Source organism: Oncorhynchus gorbuscha, linkage group LG06 (genome assembly GCF_021184085.1).
Source record: "Oncorhynchus gorbuscha isolate QuinsamMale2020 ecotype Even-year linkage group LG06, OgorEven_v1.0, whole genome shotgun sequence".
Lineage (NCBI taxonomy): Eukaryota > Metazoa > Chordata > Actinopteri > Salmoniformes > Salmonidae > Oncorhynchus > Oncorhynchus gorbuscha.
The window spans coordinates 29,580,308-29,604,389 of record NC_060178.1 but is presented as its reverse complement, the minus strand read 5'-3'; the positions used below and the strand labels follow the sequence as shown (position 1 = coordinate 29,604,389).

General features: G+C 44.5%; 1 protein-coding gene across 1 annotated transcript in view; it reads left to right on the top strand.

Moving 5' to 3' along the window:
* LOC124037803 (importin-13-like) overlaps window positions 1-24,082 on the top strand; it is a 58,668-nt gene that overhangs the window by 30,143 nt on the left and 4,443 nt on the right. The window contains exons 7-21 of the mRNA XM_046352876.1: window positions 13,751-13,891; window positions 14,291-14,432; window positions 14,549-14,715; window positions 15,131-15,251; window positions 15,343-15,490; window positions 17,042-17,223; window positions 17,331-17,357; window positions 17,884-18,018; window positions 19,834-19,986; window positions 20,121-20,201; window positions 20,374-20,511; window positions 20,624-20,720; window positions 22,114-22,166; window positions 23,504-23,570; window positions 23,812-23,870. Of these exons, the coding sequence (XP_046208832.1) occupies window positions 13,751-13,891; window positions 14,291-14,432; window positions 14,549-14,715; window positions 15,131-15,251; window positions 15,343-15,490; window positions 17,042-17,223; window positions 17,331-17,357; window positions 17,884-18,018; window positions 19,834-19,986; window positions 20,121-20,201; window positions 20,374-20,511; window positions 20,624-20,720; window positions 22,114-22,166; window positions 23,504-23,570; window positions 23,812-23,870 (1,711 nt within the window). The remainder of the gene's footprint in view (window positions 1-13,750; window positions 13,892-14,290; window positions 14,433-14,548; window positions 14,716-15,130; window positions 15,252-15,342; window positions 15,491-17,041; window positions 17,224-17,330; window positions 17,358-17,883; window positions 18,019-19,833; window positions 19,987-20,120; window positions 20,202-20,373; window positions 20,512-20,623; window positions 20,721-22,113; window positions 22,167-23,503; window positions 23,571-23,811; window positions 23,871-24,082) is intronic.

Sequence of the window (24,082 nt, the reverse complement as noted above, 5' to 3'; positions counted from 1 at the left end):
CAACTATGGGACATTACATAGACGTGTGTGCTTTTTCTAAATAATTTCCAATCAATTGAGTTTACCACAGGTGGACTCCAAGTTGTAGAAACATCTCAAGGATGATCAATGGAAACAGGTTGCACCTGAGCTCAATTTTCGAGTCTCATAGCAAAGGGCCTGTATACTTACAGTTGAAGTCAGAAGTTTACATACACCTTAGCCAAATACATTTCAACTCAGTTTTTCACAATTCCTGAATATAATCCTTGTAAAAATTCCCTGTTTTAGGACAGTTAGGATCACCACTTTATTTTAAGAATGTGAAATGTCAGAATAATGATTTATTACAGCCTTTCATCACATTCCCAGTGGGTCAGAAGTTACATACACTCAATTAGTATTTGGTAGCGTTGCCTTTAAATTGTTTAACTTGGGTCAGATGTTTTGGGTAGCCTTCCACAAGCTTCCCACAATAAGTTGGGTGAATTTTGGCCCATTCCTTCTGACAGAGCTGGTGTAACTGAGTCAGTTAACTAGGTCTCCATGCTTGCACATGCTTTTTCAGTTCAGCCCACAATTTGTCTAGAAGTTTGAGGTCAGAGCTTTGTGATGGCCACTCCAATACCTTGACCTTGTTGTCCTTGCATGCTTAGGGGTCATTGTCCATTTGGAAGACCGATTTGCGACCAAGCTTTAACTTCCTGTCTGATGTCTTGAGTAGAGGTCGACCGATTCTGATTTTTCAACGCCGATACCGATTTATTGGAGTACCAAAAAATCCGATACTGATTTAATTGGCTGATTTAAAAAAAGAAAAAAAAATATATATAAATAATAATAATAATGATGACAATTACTACAATACTGAATGAACACTAATTTTAACTTGATATAATCGCTCCATAAAAGCCGCAGCCCTTGCAGAGCAAGAGGGACAACTACTCCAAGTCTCAGAGCGAGTGATGACAATGATTTGAAACACTATTAGCGCTCACCCTGCTAACCAGCTAGCCATTTCACATTAGTTACACCAGCCTAATCTCGGGAGTTGATAGGCTTGATTGAAGTCATAAACAGCTCAATGCTTGAAGCATAACGAAGAGCTGCTGGCAAAACACAAAGTGCTGTTTGAGTTAATGCTTACGAGCCTGCTGGTGCCGACCATTGCTCAGTCAGACTGCTCTATCAAATATCAAATCATAGACTTAATTATAACATAATAACATACAGAAATACGAGCTTTAGGTCATTATGGTCAAATCCGGAAACAATCTTTAAGTGAAATACAGAACTGTTCTGTATTTTATCTAACGGGTGGCATTCATGAGTCTAAATATTCATAATGTCATAATTACTTAAAATTCTGGCAAATTAGTTTGGCCCAAACTGTTGCATATGCCCTGACTCTGTGACACAATTTCACCTGGTTAATATTGCCTGCTAACTTCTTGACGCTACCCATCCCTGTAGCGGGATCATTTTCGTCAGCAACCACAGAATAACATAGCACAACAGTCAAATAATATTACTAACAAATATTCATATTCATGAAATCACAAGTGCAATATTGCGAAACACATCTTAGCCTTTTGTTAATCACCCTGTCGTCTCAGATTTGGAAATTATGCTTTACAGCGAAAGCAATCCAAGCGTTTAAGTTTATCGATAGCCTAGCGTAGCATTATGTACACTTAGCATCAGGACGCTTGGTCACGAAAATCAGAAAAGCAATCAAATTAACCGTGTACCTTTTTTGATCTTTGGATGTTTTCACTGACGAGACTCCCAGTTAGACAGCAAATGTTCCTTTTGTTCCATAAAGATGATTTTTATACCCAAAATACCAACGTTTGTTTGTCGCGTTATGTTCAGAAATCCACAGGAAAGAGCGGTCACCACAACACAGACGTATATTCCAAATCATATCTACAATGTCCACAGAAACATGTCAAACGTTTTTTATAATCAATCTTCAGGTTGTTTTTAAAATATATATTCGATAATATATCAACCGAGTGTGTAGCTTTTTCCCGTAACAGCGGGAGAAACAATGGCGGCTTTAGGGAATTGCGCACAAACTCACTCAGAGCCCCCACCTCTCCACTTACGCAATGCGATCCTTCACGCTCTTTTTTTCAAAATAAAAGCCGGAAACTGTCTAAAGACCGTTGACACCTTAGGGAAGCCAGAGAAAAAGGAATCTGGTTGATATCCCTTTAAATGGAGGCTAGACATTTCTATCCGAATCTGTCAATTATATGCATATTCTAGCATCTGGTCCTGAGAAATAGGCCGTTTACTTTGGGAATGTTATTTTTCCAAACATAAAAATAGTGCCCCCTAGCTTCAAGAGGCTAACCTGGATTTCTTTTAGCTAAATTTGCAGGTTTAAAAATATACTTCTGTGTATTGATTTTAAGAAAGGCATTGATGTTTATGGTTAGGTACAGTCATGCAATGACTGTGCTTTTTTCGCAAATGTCTTTGTTAGGAAGTCTTTGTTAGGAAGAAATAGTCTTCACACAGTTTGCAATGAGCTAGGCAGCCCAAACTGCTGCATATACCCTGACTCTGTTGCAAGATAAGTGACACAATTTTTCTAGTTAAAAGAAATGTTAGCAGGCAATATTAAGTAATTAATTATGTGAAGATTGATTGTTTTTTATAAGATAAGTTTAATGCTAGCTAGCAACTTACCGTGGCTTCTTACTGCATTCACGTAACAGCGTAATCAGGTGGTTAGAGCGTTGGACTAGTTAACCGTAAGGTTGCAAGATTGAATCCCTGAGCTGACATGGTAAAAATCTGTTAACCCACGGTTCCATGGCCGTCATTGAAAATAAGAATGTGTTCTTAACTGACTTGCCTAGTTAAATAAAGGTATAAAAAAATAGATTGGTGTCCAAAAATCCAGATTTCCGATTTGTTCTGAAACTTGAAATCAGCCCTAATTAATCGGTCGACCTGTAATCCACAGGTCCACCTCCAAATGACTCAAATTGTCAATTAGCTTATCAGAAGTTTCTAAAGCTGTTTAAGCTGTTTAAAGGCACAGTCAACTTAGTGTATGTAAACTTCTGAGCCACTGGAATTGTGATACAGTGAATTATAAGTGAAATAATCTATCTGTAAACAATTGATGGAAAAATTACTTGTGTCATGCACAAAGTAGATGTCCTAACCGATTTGCCAAAACTATAGATTGTCAACAAGAAATTTGTGGAGTGGTTAAAAAACGCATTTTAATGACAACAACCTAAGTGTATGTAAACTTCCGACTTCAACTGTATGTAAATAAGGTATTTATTTAATTTATTTTTATCTAATCTGCAAACATTCTAAAATCCTGTTTTCATTTAGTCTTTATGTTATATTCTAAGTAGATAAGGGGAAATATTTATATTTATAATCCATTTTAGAATAAGGCTGTAATATAACAAAATGTAGAAAAGAGGTTTGAATATTTTCCGAATGCACTGTATAGGCTACTTTAGGATATATCATGGAAATAGCTTTTGATTTCTGTGTGAAAATGTTATGGGAGTTTCTCCAGTGGTTTTATTGGTAGGTCTACATTATGCTCAGATATCCACAATAGCCTATTGGCTACTGTCTAAAACTGTAAGGGTACAGCCTCAGTGTTCACTACAAACACTCGCTGGAAGTTCCACAAAATTCTCACCATGTTCAATTTCCACTCACAGGACCTAAAATTTGCTCAGTTACCCCATAAAATTATTGGAAACATTGATAGACACTCACACTCTTTAATGCACAGTCACTCAAATACTCATTACCCCCTGAATAACATGCGTACACACACAGGGCTGTGTTGGTCTTGGAATTTTGGCTAACGGTAATTGGCTAGCCAAATGACCGCAGTCTCTGTAATAACCGTTTTGAATAGCAACCCATTTCATTTTTTTTACCCACATTTTCTCCTTTCCTCGGCTCTTGACAGCATGTGCTGCCATAGAAATAGAATGCATGGAATGGGCGCACCGTTCAAGTAAATGATGGCATAGTGATTGGACTGGCATACATTGCTAGTGTACCCATAGGAGCAAAGCTGGAAGTAAAAGCAGGAAATGTACCCATAAATATGTGCTGTGATTTAATGATTCAACTCAAGCACGTAATAACACCTTTTATTGGGATCGATTTCCCTGTTTGTGGGTGTTTGAAGGATCTACATTTATAAGTGCCATTGCATTGAGCACAGCCATTACACTTGTCATTTCCATCCAGTAGGGGTGCAAATAGACGTTGTTCAGGAATATCTTGGGGTGGTAAATCAGAGTTTACCAATTGGTCTCTGAGATTTCTGACCCGCGAGAATACGACCAAGGGAAGGTCCGAAAACACATTACCGAGACTATCATCGGATTTTAGGATGTGCCAATGTACTTATAAATGTAGATTCTTCAAACACCTACAAACAGGGAAATCGATCCCAATAAAAGGTGTTATTACGTGCTCCACTAAGGCAGTTATTTATCTTATAACTTGTCCTTGTGGTAAAAATTATGTAGGTGAAACAGAGCGCAAATTGAAAGTACGTATCTCAGAGCATCGTAGCACCATTAGGTGTAAAAACTTTACTTATCCAGTTGTGGCCCACTTCTTGGAGGCAGGCCACTCGATTTCGTCTCTGCGTTATATTGGCATAGAACATGTCACCCTCCCTAGGAGAGGGGGTGATCTTGATCATTTATTGTTAAAACGAGAGGCTGCCTGGATCTTTAATTTAAAGACCCTTGCGCCCTTCGGTCTCAACGTAGACTTTGATCTTAAGCCATTCTTGTGATTATTGTGACTCTGCTATTGTAATTGTTTGCTATTGTAATTGTTTGTAAACTTGTGTAGTCAAATTAATCTATGATCGTATGCTATCCATTTGTTGTTTGTATGCTGTTCTTTGTATGACATTTTAATATTTGATTATTAACCAATGATATTAGGCCATTCTTGGCCATGATTACAGACACCTGTGTCTTTTGACACTATATAAACAAGTCATCCCGCAGTGTTTGATTATACCCTGATGAAGACAGCTTGGCTGTCGAAACGTTGGTATTACATTTTTGCATCTGAGCTCCAAGAGTGTGCGGCTCTCTTTTATTTTCAAGTGGTGGCTGTTTAACAGTCTGATGGCCTTGAGATAGAAGCTGATTTCAGTCTCTCGGTCCCAGCTTTGATGCACCTGTACTGACCTCGCCTTCTGGATGATAGCAGGGTGAACAGGCAGTGGCTCGGGTGGTTGTTGTCCTTGGTGATCTTTATGGCCTTCCTGTGACATCTGGTGGTGTAGGTGTCCTGGAGGGCAGGTAGTTTTCCCCCTGTGATGCGTTGTGCAGACCTCAGTACCCTCTGGAGAGCCTTACGGTTGTGGGCGGAGCAGTTGCCGTACCAGTCTGTGATACAGCCAGACAAGATACTCTTGATTGTGCATCTGTAAAAGTTTGAGTGCTTTTGGTGACAAGCCAAATTTCTTCAGCCTCCTGATGTTGAAGAGGCGCTACTGCGCCTTCTTCACGACGCTGCCTGTGGGTGAACCAATTCAGTTTGTCCGTGATGTGTATGCAGTACCCTCTCCACTACTGTCCCGTTGATGTGAATAGAGGGCTGCTCCCTCTGCTGTTTCCTGAAGTCCACGATCATCTCCTTTGTTTTGTTGACATGGAGTGTGAGGATATTTTCTTCACACCACACTCTGAGGGCCCTCACCACCTCCCTGTAGGCAGTCTCATTGTTGGTAATCAAGCCTACCACTGTAGTGTCGTCTACAAACTTGATGATTGAGTTGGAGGCGTGAATGGCCACACAGTCGTGGGTGAACTGAGAGTACAGGACAGGGCTCAGAACGCACCATTGTGGGGCCCCAGTGTTGAGGATCAGCGGGGTGGAGATGTTGTTACTTACCCTCACCACCTGGGGGCGGCCCGTCAGGAAGTCCAGTACCCAGTTGCACAGGGTGGGGTCAAGACCCAGGGTCTCGAGCTTGATGACGAGTTTGGAGGGTACTATGGTGCTAAATGCTGAGCTGTAGTCGATGAACAGCATTCTCACATAGGTATTCCTCTTATCCAGATGGGTTAGGGCAGTGTGGTTGCGATTGCGTCGTCTGTGGACCTATTGGGGCGGTAAGCAAATTGGAGTGGGTCTAGGGTGTCAGGTAGGGTAGAGGTGATATGGTCCTTGACTAGTCTCTCAAAGCACTTCATGATGACAGGTAGTCATTTAGCTCAGTTACCTAAGCTTTCTTGGGATCAGGAACAATGGTGGCCCTCTTGAAGCATGTGGGAACAGCAGACTGGGATAGGGATTGATTTAATATGTCCGTAAACACACCAGCCAGCTGGTCTGCGCATGCTCTGAGGACGCGGCTGGGGATGCCGTCTGGGCCTGCAGCCTCGCGAGGGTTAACCCGTTTAAATGTTTTACTCACTTCGGCTGCAGTGAAGGAGAGTCCGCAGGTTTTGGTAGCGGGCCGTGTCAGTGGCACTGTATTGTCCTCAAAGCGAGCAAAGAAGTTGTTTAGTGTGTCTGGGAGCAAGACATCCTGGTCCGCGACGGGGCTGGTTTTCTTTTTGTTATCTGTGATTGACTGTAGACCCTGCCACATACCTCTTTGTCTCTATACTGACTCGTAGCTTGTTTGATTGCCTTGCGGAGAGAATAGCTACATTGTATTCGGTCATGTTTCCAGTAACCTTGCCCTGGTTAAAAGCAGTGGTTCGTGCTTTCATTTTGGCTCGAATGCTGCCACCAATCCACGGTTTCTGGTTTGGGAATGTTTTAGTTGTTGCTGTGGGTACGGCATCGCCGATGCACTTGCTAATAAACTCGCTCAGCGAATCAGCGTATTCATCAATGTTGTTTACCCCAGTCCTCAGCAGTCTAATCCCTGTACCTTTTGCAGAATATCAGTCTGTCCCTGATGTTTTTCCTGGAGATAAGTGGCTTCTTTGCTGCCCTTCTTGACACCAGGCCATCCTACAAAAGTCTTCACCTCACTGTGTGTGCAGATGCACTCACACCTACCTGCTGCCATTCCTGAGCAAGCTCTGTACTACTGGTGGTGCCCCGATCCCGCAGCTGAGTCAACATTTGGAGACAGTCCTGGCTCTTGCTGGACTTTCTTGGGTGCCCTGAAGCAGCCTTCACAACAATTGAACCGCTCTCCTTGAAGTTTTTGATGATCCAATAAATGGTTGATGTAGGTGCAATCTTACTGGCAGGAATATCCTTGCCTGTGAAGCCCTTTTTGTGCAAAGCAATGATGACGGCACTTGTTTCCTTGCAGGTTACCATGATTAACAAAGGAAGAACAATGATTCCAAGTGGAGGTTGACTGATTAATTGTAATGGCCGATTAATTAGGGCCGATTTTCAAGTTTTCATAACAATTGGAAATAAGTATTTGGACACCGATTTGGACAATTTTAAATTTTTTAAATATATATTTTTAAACCTTTTTAACTAGGCAAGTCAGTTAAGAACACATTCATATTTTCAATGACGGCCTAGGAACGGTGGGTTAACTGCCTTGTTCAGGGGCAGAACGACAGATTTTTACCTTGTCAGCTCGGGGATTTGTTTTCGCAACCTTCCGGTTACTAGTCCAACGCTCTAACCACCTGCCTTACATTGCACTCCACAAGGAGCCTACTACCTGTTACGCGAGGGCAGCAAGAAACCAAGGTTAAGTTGCTAGCTAGCATTAAACTTATTTTAAAAAAACAATCAATCTTCACATAATCACTAGTTAACTACACATGGCTGATGATATTACTAGTTTATCTAGCGTGTCCTGCGTTGCATATAATCGATACCTGTTAATTTCTCATCGAATCACAGCCTACTTCGCCAAACGGGTGATGATTTAGCACTGTTGTCGCACCAAACCTGACCATCAATATCAATGTCTTTCTTTAAAATCCATACACAAGTATAGATTTTTAAACCTGCATATTTAGTTAATATTGCCTGCTAACATGAATTTCTTATAATTAGGGAAATTGTGTCACTTCTCTTGCAACAGAGTCAGGGTATATGCAGCAGTTTGGGCTGCCTAGCTCATTGCAAACTGTGTGAAGTCCATTTAACAAAGACCTAACAAAGACTGTAATTAATTTGCCAGAATTTTAAATAATTATGACATAACATTGAAGGTTGTCCAATGTAACCGCACTATTTAGACTTAGGGATGCCATCCGTTAGATAAAATACGGAACACTTCTGTATTTCACTGTAAGAATTAACGTTTTGTTTTCAAAAAGATAGTTTCCGGATTCGACTACATTAATGACCTAAGGCTCGTATTTCTGTGTTTTATTATGTTATAATTAAGTCTGATTTGATATTTGATAGAGCAGTCTGACTGAGCGATGGTAAGCAGCAGCAGGCTCGTACGCATTCATTCAAACAGCATTACATTTACATTACATTACATTTAAGTCATTTAGCAGACGCTCTTATCCAGAGCGACTTACAAATTGGTGCATTCACCTTATGACATCCAGTGGGACAGTCACTTAACAATAGTGCATCTAAAACTTAGGGGGGGGTGGGGTGAGAGGGATTACTTAACCTATCCTAGGTATTCCTTAAAGAGGTGGGGTTTCAGGTGTCTCCGGAAGGTGGTGATTGACTCCGCTGTCCTGGCGTCGTGAGGGAGTTTGTTCCACCATTGGGGGGGCCAGGGCAGCGAACAGTTTTGACTGGGCTGAGCGGGAGCTGTACTTCCTCAGTGGTAGGGAGGCGAGCAGGCCAGAGGTGGATGAACGCAGTGCCCTTGTTTGGGTGTAGGGCCTGATCAGAGCCTGGAGGTACTGAGGTGCCGTTCCCCTCACAGCTCCGTAGGCAAGCACCATGGTCTTGTAGCGGATGCGAGCTTCAACTGGAAGCCAGTGGAGAGAACGGAGGAGCGGGGTGACGTGAGAGAACTTGGGAAGGTTGAACACCAGACGGGCTGCGGCGTTCTGGATGAGTTGAAGGGGTTTAATGGCACAGGCAGGGAGCCCAGCCAACAGCGAGTTGCAGTAATCCAGACGGGAGATGACAAGTGCCTGGATTAGGACCTGCGCCGCTTCCTGTGTGAGGCAGGGTCGTACTCTGCGGATGTTGTAGAGCATGAACCTACAGGAACGGGCCACCGCCTTGATGTTAGTAGAGAACGGCAGGGTGTTGTCCAGGATCACGCCAAGGTTCTTGGCGCTCTGGGAGGAGGACACAATGGAGTTGTCGACCGTGATGGCGAGATCATGGAACGGGCAGTCCTTCCCCGGGAGGAAGAGCAGCTCCGTCTTGCCGAGGTTCAGCTTGAGGTGGTGATCCGTCATCCACACTGATATGTCTGCCAGACATGCAGAGATGCGATTCGCCACCTGGTCATCAGAAGGGGGAAAGGAGAAGATTAATTGTGTGTCGTCTGCATAGCAATGATAAGAGAGACCATGTGAGGTTATGACAGAGCCAAGTGACTTGGTGTATAGCGAGAATAGGAGAGGGCCAAGAACAGAGCCCTGGGGGACACCAGTGGTGAGAGCGCGTGGTGAGGAGACAGATTCTCGCCACGCCACCTGGTAGGAGCGACCTGTCAGGTAGGACGCAATCCAAGCGTGGGCTGCGCCGGAGATGCCCAACCCGGAGAGGGTGGAGAGGAGGATCTGATGGTTCACAGTATCGAAGGCAGCTGATAGATCTAGAAGGATGAGAGCAGAGGAGAGAGAGTTAGCTTTAGCAGTGCGGAGCGCCTCCGTGATACAGAGGAGAGCAGTCTCAGTTGAATGACTAGTCTTGAAACCTGACTGATTTGGATCAAGAAGGTCATTCAGAGAGAGATAGCGGGAGAGCTGGCCAAGGACGGCACGTTCAAGAGTTTTGGAGAGAAAAGAAAGAAGGGATACTGGTCTGTAATTGTTGACATCGGAGGGATCGAGTGTAGGTTTTTTCAGAAGGGGTGCAACTCTCGCTCTCTTGAAGACGGAAGGGACGTAGCCAACGGTCAGGGATGAGTTGATGAGCGAGGTGAGGTAAGGGAGAAGGTCTCCGGAAATGGTCTGGAGAAGAGAGGAGGGGATAGGGTCAAGCGGGCAGGTTGTTGGGCGGCCGGCCGTCACAAGACGCGAGATTTCATCTGGAGAGAGAGGGGAGAAAGAGGTCAGAGCACAGGGTAGGGCAGTGTGAGCAGAACCAGCGGTGTCGTTTGACTTAGCAAACGAGGATCGGATGTCGTCGACCTTCTTTTCAAAATGGTTGACGAAGTCATCTGCAGAGAGGGAGGAGGGGGGAGGGGGCGGAGGATTCAGGAGGGAGGAGAAGGTGGCAAAGAGCTTCCTAGGGTTAGAGGCAGATGCTTGGAATTTAGCGTGGTAGAAAGTGGCTTTAGCAGCAGAGACAGAGGAGGAAAATGTAGAGAGGAGGGAGTGAAAGGATGCCAGGTCCGCAGGGAGGCGAGTTTTCCTCCATTTCCGCTCGGCTGCCCGGAGCCCTGTTCTGTGAGCTCGCAATGAGTCATCGAGCCATGGAGCGGGAGGGGAGGACCGAGCCGGCCTGGAGGATAGGGGACATAGAGAGTCAAGGGATGCAGAGAGGGAGGAGAGGAGGGTTGAGGAGGCAGAATCAGGAGATAGGTGGGAGAAGGTTTGAGCGGAGGGAAGAGATGATAGGATGGAAGAGGAGAGAGTAGCGGGGGAGAGAGAGCGAAGGTTGGGACGGCGCGATACCATCCGAGTAGGGGCAGTGTGGGAGGTGTTGGATGAGAGCGAGAGGGAAAAGGATACAAGGCAGTGGTCGGAGACTTGGAGGGGAGTTGCAGTGAGGTTAGTGGAAGAACAGCATCTAGTAAAGATGAGGTCGAGCGTATTGCCTGCCTTGTGAGTAGGGGGAAGGTGAGAGGGTGAGGTCAAAAGAGGAGAGGAGTGGAAAGAAGGAGGCAGAGAGGAAAGAGTCAAAGGTAGACGTGGGAGGTTAAAGTCGCCCAGAACTGTGAGAGGTGAGCCGTCCTCAGGAAAGGAGCTTATCAAGGCATCAAGCTCATTGATGAACTCTCCGAGGGAACCTGGAGGGCGATAAATGATAAGGATGTTAAGCTTGAAAGGGCTAGTAACTGTGACAGCATGGAATTCAAAGGAGGCGATAGACAGATGGGTAAGGGGAGAAAGAGAGAATGACCACTTGGGAGAGATGAGGATCCCGGTGCCACCACCCCGCTGACCAGACGCTCTCGGGGTGTGCGAGAACACGTGGGCGGACGAAGAGAGAGCAGTAGGAGTAGCAGTGTTGTCTGTGGTGATCCATGTTTCCGTCAGTGCCAAGAAGTCGAGGGACTGGAGGGAGGCATAGGCTGAGATGAACTCTGCCTTGTTGACCGCAGATTGGCAGTTCCAGAGGCTACCGGAGACCTGGAACTCCACGTGGGTCGTGCGCGCTGGGACCACCAGAGTAGGGTGGCCGCGGCCACGCGGTGTGGAGCGTTTGTATGGTCTGTGCAGAGAGGAGAGAACAGGGATAAGCAGACACATAGTTGACAGGCTACAGAAGAGGCTACGCTAATGCAAAGGAGATTGGAATGACAAGTGGACTACACGTTAAGTTAAGCTACATAGCAAGAATCTTATTGACTAAAATGATTAAAATGATACAGTACTGCTGAAGTAGGCCAGCTGGCAGTGGGTGCGTTGTTGACACTACACTAATCAAGTCGTTCCGTTGAGTGTAATAGTTTCTGCAGTGTTGCTATTCGGGGGCTAGCAGGCTAGCTAGCAGTGTTGTTTACGTTACGTTGCGTTAAAAGAACGACGATAGATGGCTAGCGAACCTAGAAAATCGCTCTAGACTACACAATTATCTTTGATACAAAGACGGCTATGTAGCTAGCTAAGTAGCTAGCTACGATCAAACAAATCAAACCGTTGTACTGTAATGAAATGAAGTGAAAAAGTGATACAACCTGTGAATGCGACCAGGTAGTTGAGTTCTATACAGAAGACGTTGGCTAGCGTTGGCTAGCTGTTGGCTAGCTAGCAGAGTTGGCTAGCTAGCAGAGTCACCTACGTTAAGGACGACAAATAGCTGGCTAGCTAACCTCGGTAAATTAAGATAAACACTTTCGTGTGTTTTGCCAGCAGCTCTTTGCAATGCTTCAAGCATTGAGCTGTTTATGATTTCAAGCCTATCAACTCCCGAGATTAGGCTGGTGTAACTGATGTGAAATGGCTAGCTAGTTAGCGTTTCAATCGGTGATGTCACTCGCTCTGGGACTTGGAGTAGTTGTTCCCCTTGCTCTGCAACGGCCGCGGCTTTTGTGGAGCGATGGGTAACGATGCTTCAAGGGTGGCTGTTGTCGATGTGTTCCTGGTTCGAGCCCAGGCAGGGGTGAGGAGAGGGACGGAAGCTATACTGTTACACTGGCAATACTAAAGTGCCTATAAGAACATCCAATAGTCAAAAGTATATGAAATACAAATACATGATACTTGGCCTGGTATTGTTTTTATAATTTTGGTTTCATGACAAAGTGAAATCCCTGAGCAGGTTCGTTCATCTCCAGCAACTGAGTTAGGAAGGATGCCTTTATCTTTGTAGTGACTGGGTGTATTGATACACCATCCAAAGTGTAATGAATAACTTCACTCTGCTCAAAGGGATGTTCACTCTCTCTCTTTTAATTTTTTACTCATCTACCAATCGGTGCCCTTCTTTGCGAGGCATTGAAAAACCTCTCTGGTCTTTGTGGTTAGATCTGTGTTTGAAATTTACTCCCTGACTGAGGGACCATACAGATAATTGTATGTGTGCGGGTACAGAGATTGGGGAGTCATTCGAAAACCATGTTAACCACTATTATTGAACAATGAATGAGTCCATGCAACTTACTATGCACATTTTTACTCCTGAACTTATTTTTGGCTTTCCGTAACAAAACGGTTGAATCCTCATTGACTCCAGACTTTTCAGCTTTTAAAGTTTAATACATTTAAATGTTTTACCAACGAAATTCCACTTTGACATTACGGGGTGTTGTGTGTAGATCAGTGACACCAAAATCTGTGGAAAAAGTTGAGGGGTGTGAATACTTTATGTAGGCACTGTAAATATTCAGAAGTCAGAACCAATGATACTGGAAGGTTGTCCGGATCTGGGAACACACACACACACCTGCATCATACACAGTGTCAATTGTAGGGTAAGATGACAGAATGGCAGTTTGAGCTTAATCAGAATAGCAGAACAGGAGGACAGGGGTGTGTGTACATGCGTGGGAGTGTTGCTTCTGTATTCTGTTCACATTGTGTCCGACCTCCAGCCAATCTCTATATCCCTCTTAGAGGGTAAAATAAAAAACATTATTTTATGGACATTACTGTTCCAGTTTCCCAATGAACGACCCTGAAATACCTCAGAGATGGAGGTGGAGAGAGAGTGATAGACCCACAGCGTGTGTGAACATGTATAATGCAGACAGACGGATAGATGTGGGGCGATATTAAATGGGTCTGTGTGTCTAAACGAGAGATGTATTGGTGCTTCTGGAGAAAAAGCCAATAGATTTATTAGAAAGGACTGAGACTGCAGGAAGAACAGACCAGGGTAATTTCAGCCTTCAAGCGAACTGGAGAAATGAAACAAAGAAACTGAGCGATGAAGCTGGTAAAAAGTGTTTTTTTTTTTTTTCTGTGCGCGCATGGAGGTTTGAGTAGAGACTTTTCCCCTGGTATGTGAACTAACCCATCTCTTTATGTCTCCCTGTCTGTGTGTGTAGATATGTGAACACGCTACTGAAGCTGGTGCCACAGGTCTTGTCCCTGCAGGAACAACTAAGAGAGGCCGTCCAGAACGGAGACATGGAGACGTCACACGGAATCTGTCGCATCGCTGTCGCGCTGGGCGAAAACCACTCCAGGTGCGTGCGCTGTCCCCACATCAATCAATCCTTTCACTTCCCCGCCTCACACTGCTTGGTGACGACGTTGATGCTGCTGGGTTCATTCACACAACCAATCAACAAATAATCAGATCAGATGACGTGTTCAGTTTCAAGCTCAGGCCCATCCTGGTAAACAAGCTGTTTGTTATTGTGTGTTTCTGTCTCCGGAGGCGTCATGTCTCCCTGTGTATGTCAATGGCTCCAGTCTGAACCCTTCAACTGTCACACTCTATCTAGAGAAAAAGCCCTGCCTGTCCCACCTCACCTCACTCTTCCTGCGCACTGACCTAGTTTTCCCGCCTCTGTGTCCCTTTCACTTACTCTCTCCCTTTTTCTTTTCTCTCCTTTTCCATCTCTTGATCTCAACCCCCCCAGGGCTCTGCTGGAGCAGGTAGAGCATTGGCAGGGCTTTCTCGCATTGGTCAACATGATCATGTTCTGCACTGGGATACCAGGACACTATCCAGTCAACGAGACGACCAGCTCCCTCACACTCACCTTCTGGTACACACTACAGGTATGCACTCTACACCCTAACACTGTAACCCAGGACACTTAACATTACACCCTAAAGCCAACTACCCTGTTCAGAATAACAACACTTAACAGTACACACTCTCGCTCTCTCTCCAGGATGACATCATGTCGTTTGACTGTGAGAGACAGGCGGTGTATCTGCAGGTTTATAGACCCGTGTATTTCCAGCTGGTGGATGTTCTGCTGCATAAAGCCCAGTTCCCCTCTGACCAGGAGTACGCATCATGGTCCTCAGATGAGAAGGAGCAGTTCAGGATTTACAGGTACAAGAGTGTAGTTGGGGTTGTGTTGGTGAGCGAGTGAAATGCAGTATGCTGACAGGTCTGTTGCTGGGTGTGTTTGTGGTTGTAACAGCCTGTAAGTGAGGTGGCAGCTGAGAGGGCACACATTTTGGATGATAATGTTTGAGTCATCAGATGCTCAGAAGCACATTACTAACAGTACATTATAAAGTGATGCCCTGCTGTTCGTCCCTCCACAGTTAAATGGCGCCTTCTATTTCACTTGATCTGAGGTGTAAACACAAAAACTGAACCTTGTGACCCCCCCCCCCCCCCCCCCCCCCCCCCCCCCCCCAACAGCATTGATTGTTCCACCTCTATAACAAAACCTTGCTTTCTGTTGGTGGTATGCATTACACTCCTGTATTCCAAGACTTAACACATTTGTGTGTCCCAGGGTGGATATCTCAGACACTCTGATGTATGTGTATGAGATGCTAGGAGCTGAGCTGCTCAGTAACCTGTATGAGAAACTAGGACGAATATTGACCAACACAGAACAAGCCTCGTCATGGCAGGTACGGTACACACACACACACACACACACACACACACACACACACACACACACTGAATACACTGTCTGAAGCTTCTAATTGTCTCCTCCAGCATACAGAAGCATTGCTGTATGGGTTCCAGTCTATAGCGGAGACGATAGATGTCAACTACTCTGATGTCATCCCAGGCCTGATCGGACTCCTCCTCAGAATCAACATCAACAACGTCCAACTGGCCGACACCGTCATGTTCACTATCGGTACTGATACGCTCATACGTGTTCACGATAGGTATTAATTAGAGGTGGACCCATTTAATCGGAATGGCTGATTAATTAGGGCCGATTTCAAGTTTTCATAACAATCGGAAATCTGTATTTTTGCACGATTTGCCAATTTTAAATTTAAAAAAATAAAATAGTGATAATATTACTTTTTTTTACACCTTTATTTAATCTTTATTTAACTAGGCAATTCAGTTAAGAACACATTCTTATTTTCAATTATGGCCTAGGAACAGTGGGTTAACTGTCTCATTCAGGGGCAGAAAGACAGATTTTCACCTTGTCATCTCAGGGATCCAATCTTGCAACCTTACAGTTAACTAGTCCAATGCAATAACGACCTGCCTCTCCCTCGTTGCACTCCACAAGTTACGCAAATGCAGTAAGCCAAGGTAAGTTGCTAGTTAGCATTAAACTTATCTTATAAAAAAACAATCAATCATAATCACTAGTTAACTACACATGGTTGACGATATTACTAGATATTATCTAGTGTGTCCTGTGTTGCATATAATCCGACTGAGAATACAAGTATCTAAGTATCTGACTGAGCGGTGGTAGGCAGAAGCAGGCACGTAAACATTCATTCAAACAGCACTTTCGTGCGTTTTGCCAGCAGCTCTTCGTTGTGCGTCAAGCATTGCGCTATTTATGACTTCAAACCGGTCACACCAACCTCATCTCGGGAGTTGATAGAAGTGAAATGGCTGGCTAGTTAGCGTGCTAATAGCGTTTCAAACTTCACTCGCTCTGAGCCTTGGGGTGGTTGTTTCCCTTGCTCTGCATGGGTAACGCTGCTTCGATGTGGTGGCTGTTGTCGTTGTGTTGCTGGTTCGAGCCCAAGGAGGAGCGAGGAGAGGGACGGAGGCTATACTGTTACACTAAAGTGCCTATAAGAACATCCAAATTTCAAAGGTTAATGAAATACAAGGGAAATAGTCCTATAATAACTACCACCTAAAACTTCTTACCTGGGAATATTGAAGACTCATGTTAAAAGGAATCACCAGCTTTCATATATTCTCATGTTCTGAGCAAGGAACTGAAACGTTAGATTTCTTACATAGCACATATTGCACTTTTACTTTCTTCTCCAACACTTTGTTTTTGCATTATTTTAACCAAATTGAACATGTTTCATTATCTACTTGAGGCTAAATTGATTTTATTGATGTATTATATTAAGTTAAAATAAGTGTTCATTCAGTAATTGTTGTAATTGTCATTATTACAAATACTTAAAAAATAAAATAAAATAAAATCGGCCAATTAATCGGTGCCGGCTTTTTTGGTCCTCCAATAATCGATATCGGCTTTGAAAAAATATAATCGGTCGAATTCTAGTATTAATACAGTGATACCTGTCATTTTGTTGTGCGTTGTTCATCCAGGGAAATAATAAGCTGGAAAAGAAGAGAAACTAATTGTACAAGAGAACAGGAAAAGCACGCGTCTCCTTTGTCTCCTGTAGCATAAAGTGTTCAGTCTTTTCATCCACTGTGTTCTTCTTCTCCCTCCTCCCTGTAGGAGCTTTAGCAGAGTGGTTGGCGGACCACCCGGTGATGTTGAGTAGTGTTTTACCTCTGGTACTCCAGGCCTTGGGGAACCCAGACCTCTCCATCTCCTCAGTCTCCACACTCAAGAAGATCTGCCGAGAGTGCAAATACGACCTGCCACCCTATGCCTCCAATATAGTGGCTGTATCACGTGTACGTGTACCGTATATGTTTTGTCTAAATTAGTGTTTTCTGAATAAAATTATTACATGTATGTCAATATTTTATTCTTCTGCTTCTGCTATCCTCTCTCTTCACAGGAGGTGCTGAGCAAACAGATTCACAAGGTCAGTCCCAGTCTTGTCTGGAGATGATGCAAGCCATAACCCCAATGTCCCGACTCACTGGACCCACTCTACTGTTTACAACATCCTGGAGAATAATTTGTAGTGAAATTCAGAGTCAAACTTTCAAAATCTGTGTTGCCTGTGCATTTGGTACATGCAACAATGAGCATATTCATTACATTCAAATGAACCACAGGGAGTACATCAGACCATAGAATCAGTCAGTCCATTCAGTCACGAAAGCAAGGTAAGAGCTGGTGACAAGACTGGATGGTAGCTAGCAAAAGACCACTTATCAAATCACATTTTATTGGTCACGTACACATGGTTAGCAGATGTTATTGCGAGTGTAGTGGAATGCTTGTGAGGAGTCAGCACAAGGAGTCAACCTTTCAAAAGTCCTGGAAATGTGTAACAATGTTGTCTCCTCTTCCTCTCGCTCTTCTTCCTGCTCCCCCTCCCTCTTCCTGCTCCCCCTCCCTCTTCCTGCTCCCCTCCCTCCTCTTCCCTTCCTCTCTCTCTCCAGACCAGTCAGTGTATGTGGCTGATGCAGGCCTTGGGCTTCCTGCTGTCTGCTCTGCATGTGGAGGAGATACTGAGGAACCTGCACTCTCTCATCACTCCCTACATCCAACAACTTGAGAAACTAGCTGATGAGACGGTACACACACACACACACTGTGGTAACAGTGTTATTACAGTGACATATTTTCCTCTGTTGGACTGCGGCCATATGAACAGACTGTGTGTCTGCATGGATGCGCCACACACTAACACACACGCTTGCGTCCACAGACACACACACTCTTCTTTCTTTCTTTCTTTTGTTTCTTCCCCCTCTCACTGTTGGACTGTGTCCATATGAACAGGCGTTGTATCTGTGTGACTCCACTGCAGTTGAACATTTCTCTGTGGGACCAGATTGGCTTCATCACTACACCATTGGTTACTGAATCACAGGGCCATAACACACACACACACACCACGTTCTTTATTAAATGTCAGGTCTAATGAATCCAAGCTTTATCGGAGCTAAAAATAAGGATTTGACATTTTCTCCAAAAAAAAAGAAGCTCCTGATCTACTGTTCTGGAGTCAGCAGAGACCTGAGAGTCTGGGTGAACAGAGATGTCAGTTCAAATGAAGAGTTTCATCTCTTTTTCTCTCTTGTGCTCACTTTCTCACACGCTCTGTCTGATGTATAGCCATAACATCAGACTATGGAATCGGGGTTGTCTGTGTAGCCTAACAAACACTGGCACCCTAAGGCAAGAGATGAAACTGCACCTCCACTATGTAATTAGCTACAAGCAATGTCTGTTTTTATGCATTTAGGGTGGTAATTCTGACTTAAATACAGTGCTCTTCACTAAAATGTTCACCCATTGATGTCTCTGAATGATTAAGGCATAAATCCAAGTTGAACATACCCATCTCAAATGAGCGTGTGTTCAGTTGCAACATGACCCGTTGCTCATTAAGAGAAGGGTCGTCAGCCCAGCCACATGACTCCTCCCTTGTACTCCACAGCTCCAGAGAGAGAGAGAGAGAGAGAGAGAGAGAGAGAGAGAGAGAGAGAGAGAGAGGAGAGAGAGAGAGAGAGAGAGAGAGAGAGAGAGAGAGAGAGAGAGAGAGAGAGAGAGAGAGAGAGAGAGAGAGAGAGAGAGAGAGAGAGAGAGAGAGAGAGAGAGAGAGAGAGAGAGAGAGAGAGAGAGAGAGAGAGAGAGAGAGAGAGAGAGAGAGAGAGAGAGAGAGAGAGAGAGAGAGAGAGAGAGAGAGAGAGAGAGAGAGAGAGAGAGAGAGAGAGAGAGAGAGAGAGAGAGAGAGAGAGAGAGAGAGAGAGAGAGAGAGAGAGAGAGAGAGAGAGAGAGAGAGAGAGAGAGAGAGAGAGAGAGAGAGAGAGAGAGAGAGAGAGAGAGAGAGAGAGAGAGAGAGAGAGAGAGAGAGAGAGAGAGAGAGAGAGAGAGAGAGAGAGAGAGAGAGAGAGAGAGAGAGAGAGAGAGAGAGAGAGAGAGAGAGAGAGAGAGAGAGAGAGAGAGAGAGAGAGAGAGAGAGAGAGAGAGAGAGAGAGAGAGAGAGAGAGAGAGAGAGAGAGAGAGAGAGAGAGAGAGAGAGAGAGAGAGAGAGAGAGAGAGAGAGAGAGAGAGAGAGAGAGAGAGAGAGAGAGAGAGAGAGAGAGAGAGAGAGAGAGAGAGAGAGAGAGAGAGAGAGAGAGAGAGAGAGAGAGAGAGAGAGAGAGAGAGAGAGAGAGAGAGAGAGAGAGAGAGAGAGAGAGAGAGAGAGAGAGACAGACAGACAGACAGACAGACAGACAGACAGACAGACAGACAGACAGACAGACAGACAGACTCCAGTCTTTCACTGATCCCTCCCTTAATTGTCTTTCACTGTCTTTTTGCTTCACTTGTTAACTCGTTCACAAAAACCAACAGATAAGCTATTGACTTACTCTCTCGGTCCCTCTTTCCCTCTCCAGCCCAACCCGTCCAATAAACTAGCGATAATCCACATTCTAGGTCTGCTGTCCAATCTCTTCACTACGCTGGACATTAGCAAACAGGAGGACGAATCAGGAGAGAGCACTGCTCCCCCTGTCAAAACTGCCCCACTCCCACCAGGGCCTAACCCGGTGAGATGCAACTTCATCAGCATTATTATCATCATCAGAACTGATGCAACCTCTTTTAACGGGAACGTTCATCCAGTTTTCATAATTTGTTCCTCATTTAGCTAGTGTTGTCTTAACTAACCTGTGTGTTCTAGGTGGTGGTGGTCCTACAGCAGGTCTTTGCTCTCATTCAGACGGTCCTCAGCAAGTGGCTCAACGACTCTCAGGTGGTGGAGGTGAGACATGAACACACAACAACAACAACAAGTGATGCGTTGACTCAACAGTTTCAATACATGATCTGCACGTTCATGAAACATTAAAAGAATCCAGCCTGAACCAGCTGAAATTACTCCCATTTCACTCCCTGCTCCCTGCCCTCCCATCTCTCTCCCGCCGTCCTCCCAGGCCGTGTGTGCTATCTTTGAGAAGTCAGTGAAGACTCTCCTCCATGACTTTGCCCCCATGGTGTCTCAGCTCAGTGAGATGCTAGGACAGATGTACAGTACCATACCACAGGCCTCAGCACTGGACCTCACACGACAGGTACATACACACACACACACACTCTTGAGAACACTCACATACACCATACACACTCACATGCATACATTCAGAGGCGCACCGATGTGAAAGCGTCTGTGGTTGTGTTTGACAGATGGTCCATATATTTGCCAGAGAGACGGACCACTTCCCTCCCATCAAGGCTCTATTTGAGCTGGTCACCTCAGTAACACTCTCCATCTTCCAGCAAGGTAGGGGGTCCTGCAGGGGAGGGGGGGGGGGTAATATCTGCCTGTTTTTGTTTTGGGTGATTTTGATTGACAGACAAACCTGCACACACTCCTGCTTTCACAGGAAAACAAGGAACATGGAGAATGAACATGGCTTCCATGATAAATGCTATTTGTGTGTGTCAACTAATACCTGCATAACACAAGGGGAAACCGGGATGGCTGCATCTCGATAGTCTAAAGTCCTTGTCTTCTCATATTGCTTTCACCTGCCCTGTGTTTTTAGATGAGGGCAGATGAAGGGGAGGAGATAAGGAGAGGAAGCCACGTTAGACTGTTGAAATGCATCCTCTGTCCTCCTGTGCCGTTATGAAGAATTACACAAGAACGTTTTGGTTTTTGAAGCTGATAATATCCAGTGGGTCTTACCTGAATACTGTCTGCCGCTCTTCTCCCCTTTCAGTTCTCCTCTCATACCCTTCTCCCTCTTCTTCTGCTTTGTCTGTGTTTGATAATGGCTGCCTCTCCTTTTCTTTTTTGTTACTTTCTTTCTGAGCAGGTGTCCTTCAATGTTGCTCTGTGGCCAGTATCTTATACAATATGGTGCAATGTTACAAAACACAAGAGAATGTGGTTGCAGAACAACGTTCATATAGAAATGTATTGTGTAGAACAGTCTTTTACAGAACGGGGAATTGTGTGGGCTCTATTCGTTGCATTTCTATCTGGGTGGCGCCCCACTGAATAAGCCTGTAAGGTGGGGGTGTGTATGGGGAGTTGAGGGATGGGTTTTGTTTGAAGTCTAGGAACAGGGAAGGGTTGCCTCGTAAGTGTTCATCTTTTTGGGGGGTGGTTAATGGTCAGTGGTACTATCCCCTAGGTGGTTGTAAGCCACACAGAAAAAAATTACCTTGCCTATCGTATTACACGGTGGAGCTATTAGCAAGCCCCTAGGGTCTAGGAGATGCCTAGGGCTTTGGGTGGCTAGTCCAAGGGGCGAGGGATTGATTTGGGACTTGACGCCCCTTTTCTCTGAAGCATTACAGTAACAGTTGCCTCCTGGGTTCCCCACTCCAAAACCACTTTTTTGTTATTTTTAGGTTTTGTTTTTATCTCGTTATTCTTTCGTTTTTTATCTCCAAATGGAACCCATGTCTCCTCTTTCTCTGCCTGTTTTCTGTTCGTTCAACCGCTCACTGTTTTTCCCAAGACTCTTCCAAAGCTTCACATGCCCCTCCTCCCTCTATATCCCCCTTTGTTTGTGCTTTACTCACGTGTGACAATTATTTCAATGAGATCTTTTCTGTTCTCTTTTCTTTCCACATGACTGTTGAATCGGTTGAGTTGCTGTTTGTATATTATTATTCTCTTTATTCTTTATGATTTGTTAAGTTTCATCTTTATTATATTTTAGGACCCAGGGATCATCCTGATATTGTTGATTCATTTATGCAACTCCAAGCTCAGGTGTGTTTTTGGTTTCTTATTTCATTCACTTTGGGTTTCTCTCTCGTTCTCTCTCTCTCTCTGTCTGTCTCTCTCGCTCACACACACTCTCTCAAGCTCTCTCTTTCTCTTTGTTCTTTGTTAAAGGGTCTGAGGGCGACCCATCATAATGGCATGGCAGAGAATAGACAGTAGGTGGTGGTATTGAAGGATGGACTCTGTCTCCTTCAATACTCAGGGCTGTAACCATTCTGATGAGGGAGTAAGGGTCAGCGTTCACCAAGGTCTTGTCCAGTAGGCACAAAACATGACAAAATGCTTTGTAATGAGGAGGGACTACCAGAATGTGTGTCCAATAATAAACATGTTCATGTTCGGTTGTCTTCTGAACATGACCCTGGGATGTAGTTCCCTGTGACCTCAATGGTTAGAATCCCCTAGCCACGCCCCTTTTCTGATGTCATTCCAACCCATAGCCAATCAAAGCCAAAATTAATTAATATTCCATTAATTAATCAATTCCGGCGAATTGGGTGCCCTCTGTTTTTTGTTTGTTTTTGTCTTCCTTCTACATTCTTCCTTTAATTTCTATCTTTGGATAGAGCTGATCTCTCCTCTCCTCTTCCCTCGCTCCCGCTCTTTTCCTCCATCCTGAATGAGTTCATTACAGTATCAGTTGTATTTATCCGTTCATGTACCTTATGTTGCATATTCAATCCAACCAGGCCAAAAAAAGGGAGAAAAAATTGTGTATCAGAATGAAATGGATACAAACAGCAGCTACAGAACCATCATTGCCTTTAGTTTGACTTAAGTTTGAAATAATTTCTGTTTGATTTCCTCCAGTTTGCTTGCTGAGTTTTCATTGGAGCAAAGTTGTGTACTGTATGAGTGATAGTTTATCGTAGAGAGAGGGAGGGAGTCAGTTAGTCTAGCCTGGTAGCCTCCACTGTTTATCTGCTTGAGATGACTCCTTTAGCCCAGTTCTCATTCCCTCCTTCTCAAGAATTGAAAAGCATTGGGATTGGTGTAAGAAACACTGTCTATACCAATCCAATACTGTTAAATCGCCAAGGGGGAGTGAACGAGATCGCACTTCAGGGAGAAGGGGGACAATCAGTATTTGGCTTTTGTTGTCATATCTATGTCCCAGAATTTTTTTCCTGACCTTGTGGGCAAACAGTTGAACATGACAATGACAAATGAGTTATCTAAAGCAGACACAGTTCTGTCTACGAGGCTAGGAGAGTGGGGGGTTCAGTATTTTCCGGGGTGGGAGGTAGTAGTTGGGGTGTACCCCTGGAGTAGGGGAATAGACTCCTGCCCTGTGTCATGCCTCTGTCTGCCTCCTACTGTAGGCCCTCAAACGGAAGCCAGATCTCTTCTTGTCTGAGAGTCTTGACGTGAAAGCTGTGTTCCATTGTGGTAAGTGTGTGTTGCTTTGCTCCCGCACACACACACTGCTCATTGTATGTGTTGCCGCGTTTCTCTTAACACACGCACGCACACACACACACACACACACACACACACACACTTTGTCGTGCCTCTGAGATCCACAGAGATTGTGCTGGAAACATCGGAAGAGCAAAAGTGTTAGTATTGAAATAGAAATGTGTATTTGGATGTTTCTAATACCCCTCCCCCCTCTCTCTCCTCTCTGTAGGACTATTGTCACTGAAATTCCCTGAGGCTCCAACAGTCAAGTCTACCTGCTTGTTTTTTGTGAGTGTACACACTAGGGATGTGAAAAATGTACAAATATTCTTAACGTTTAAAATGCTATTTTCTTTAGCGTTTAAATATATATTTATTTTTTCATAAAATATCCTGATATGGTACTGCGTTTGACCGCTAGGGGGCATTGCAGTTCAATCTACGAGAAACCTGGCTACCTGTCGTCACTAGTTACCACAGCCACAATGTCATAAAGCCTG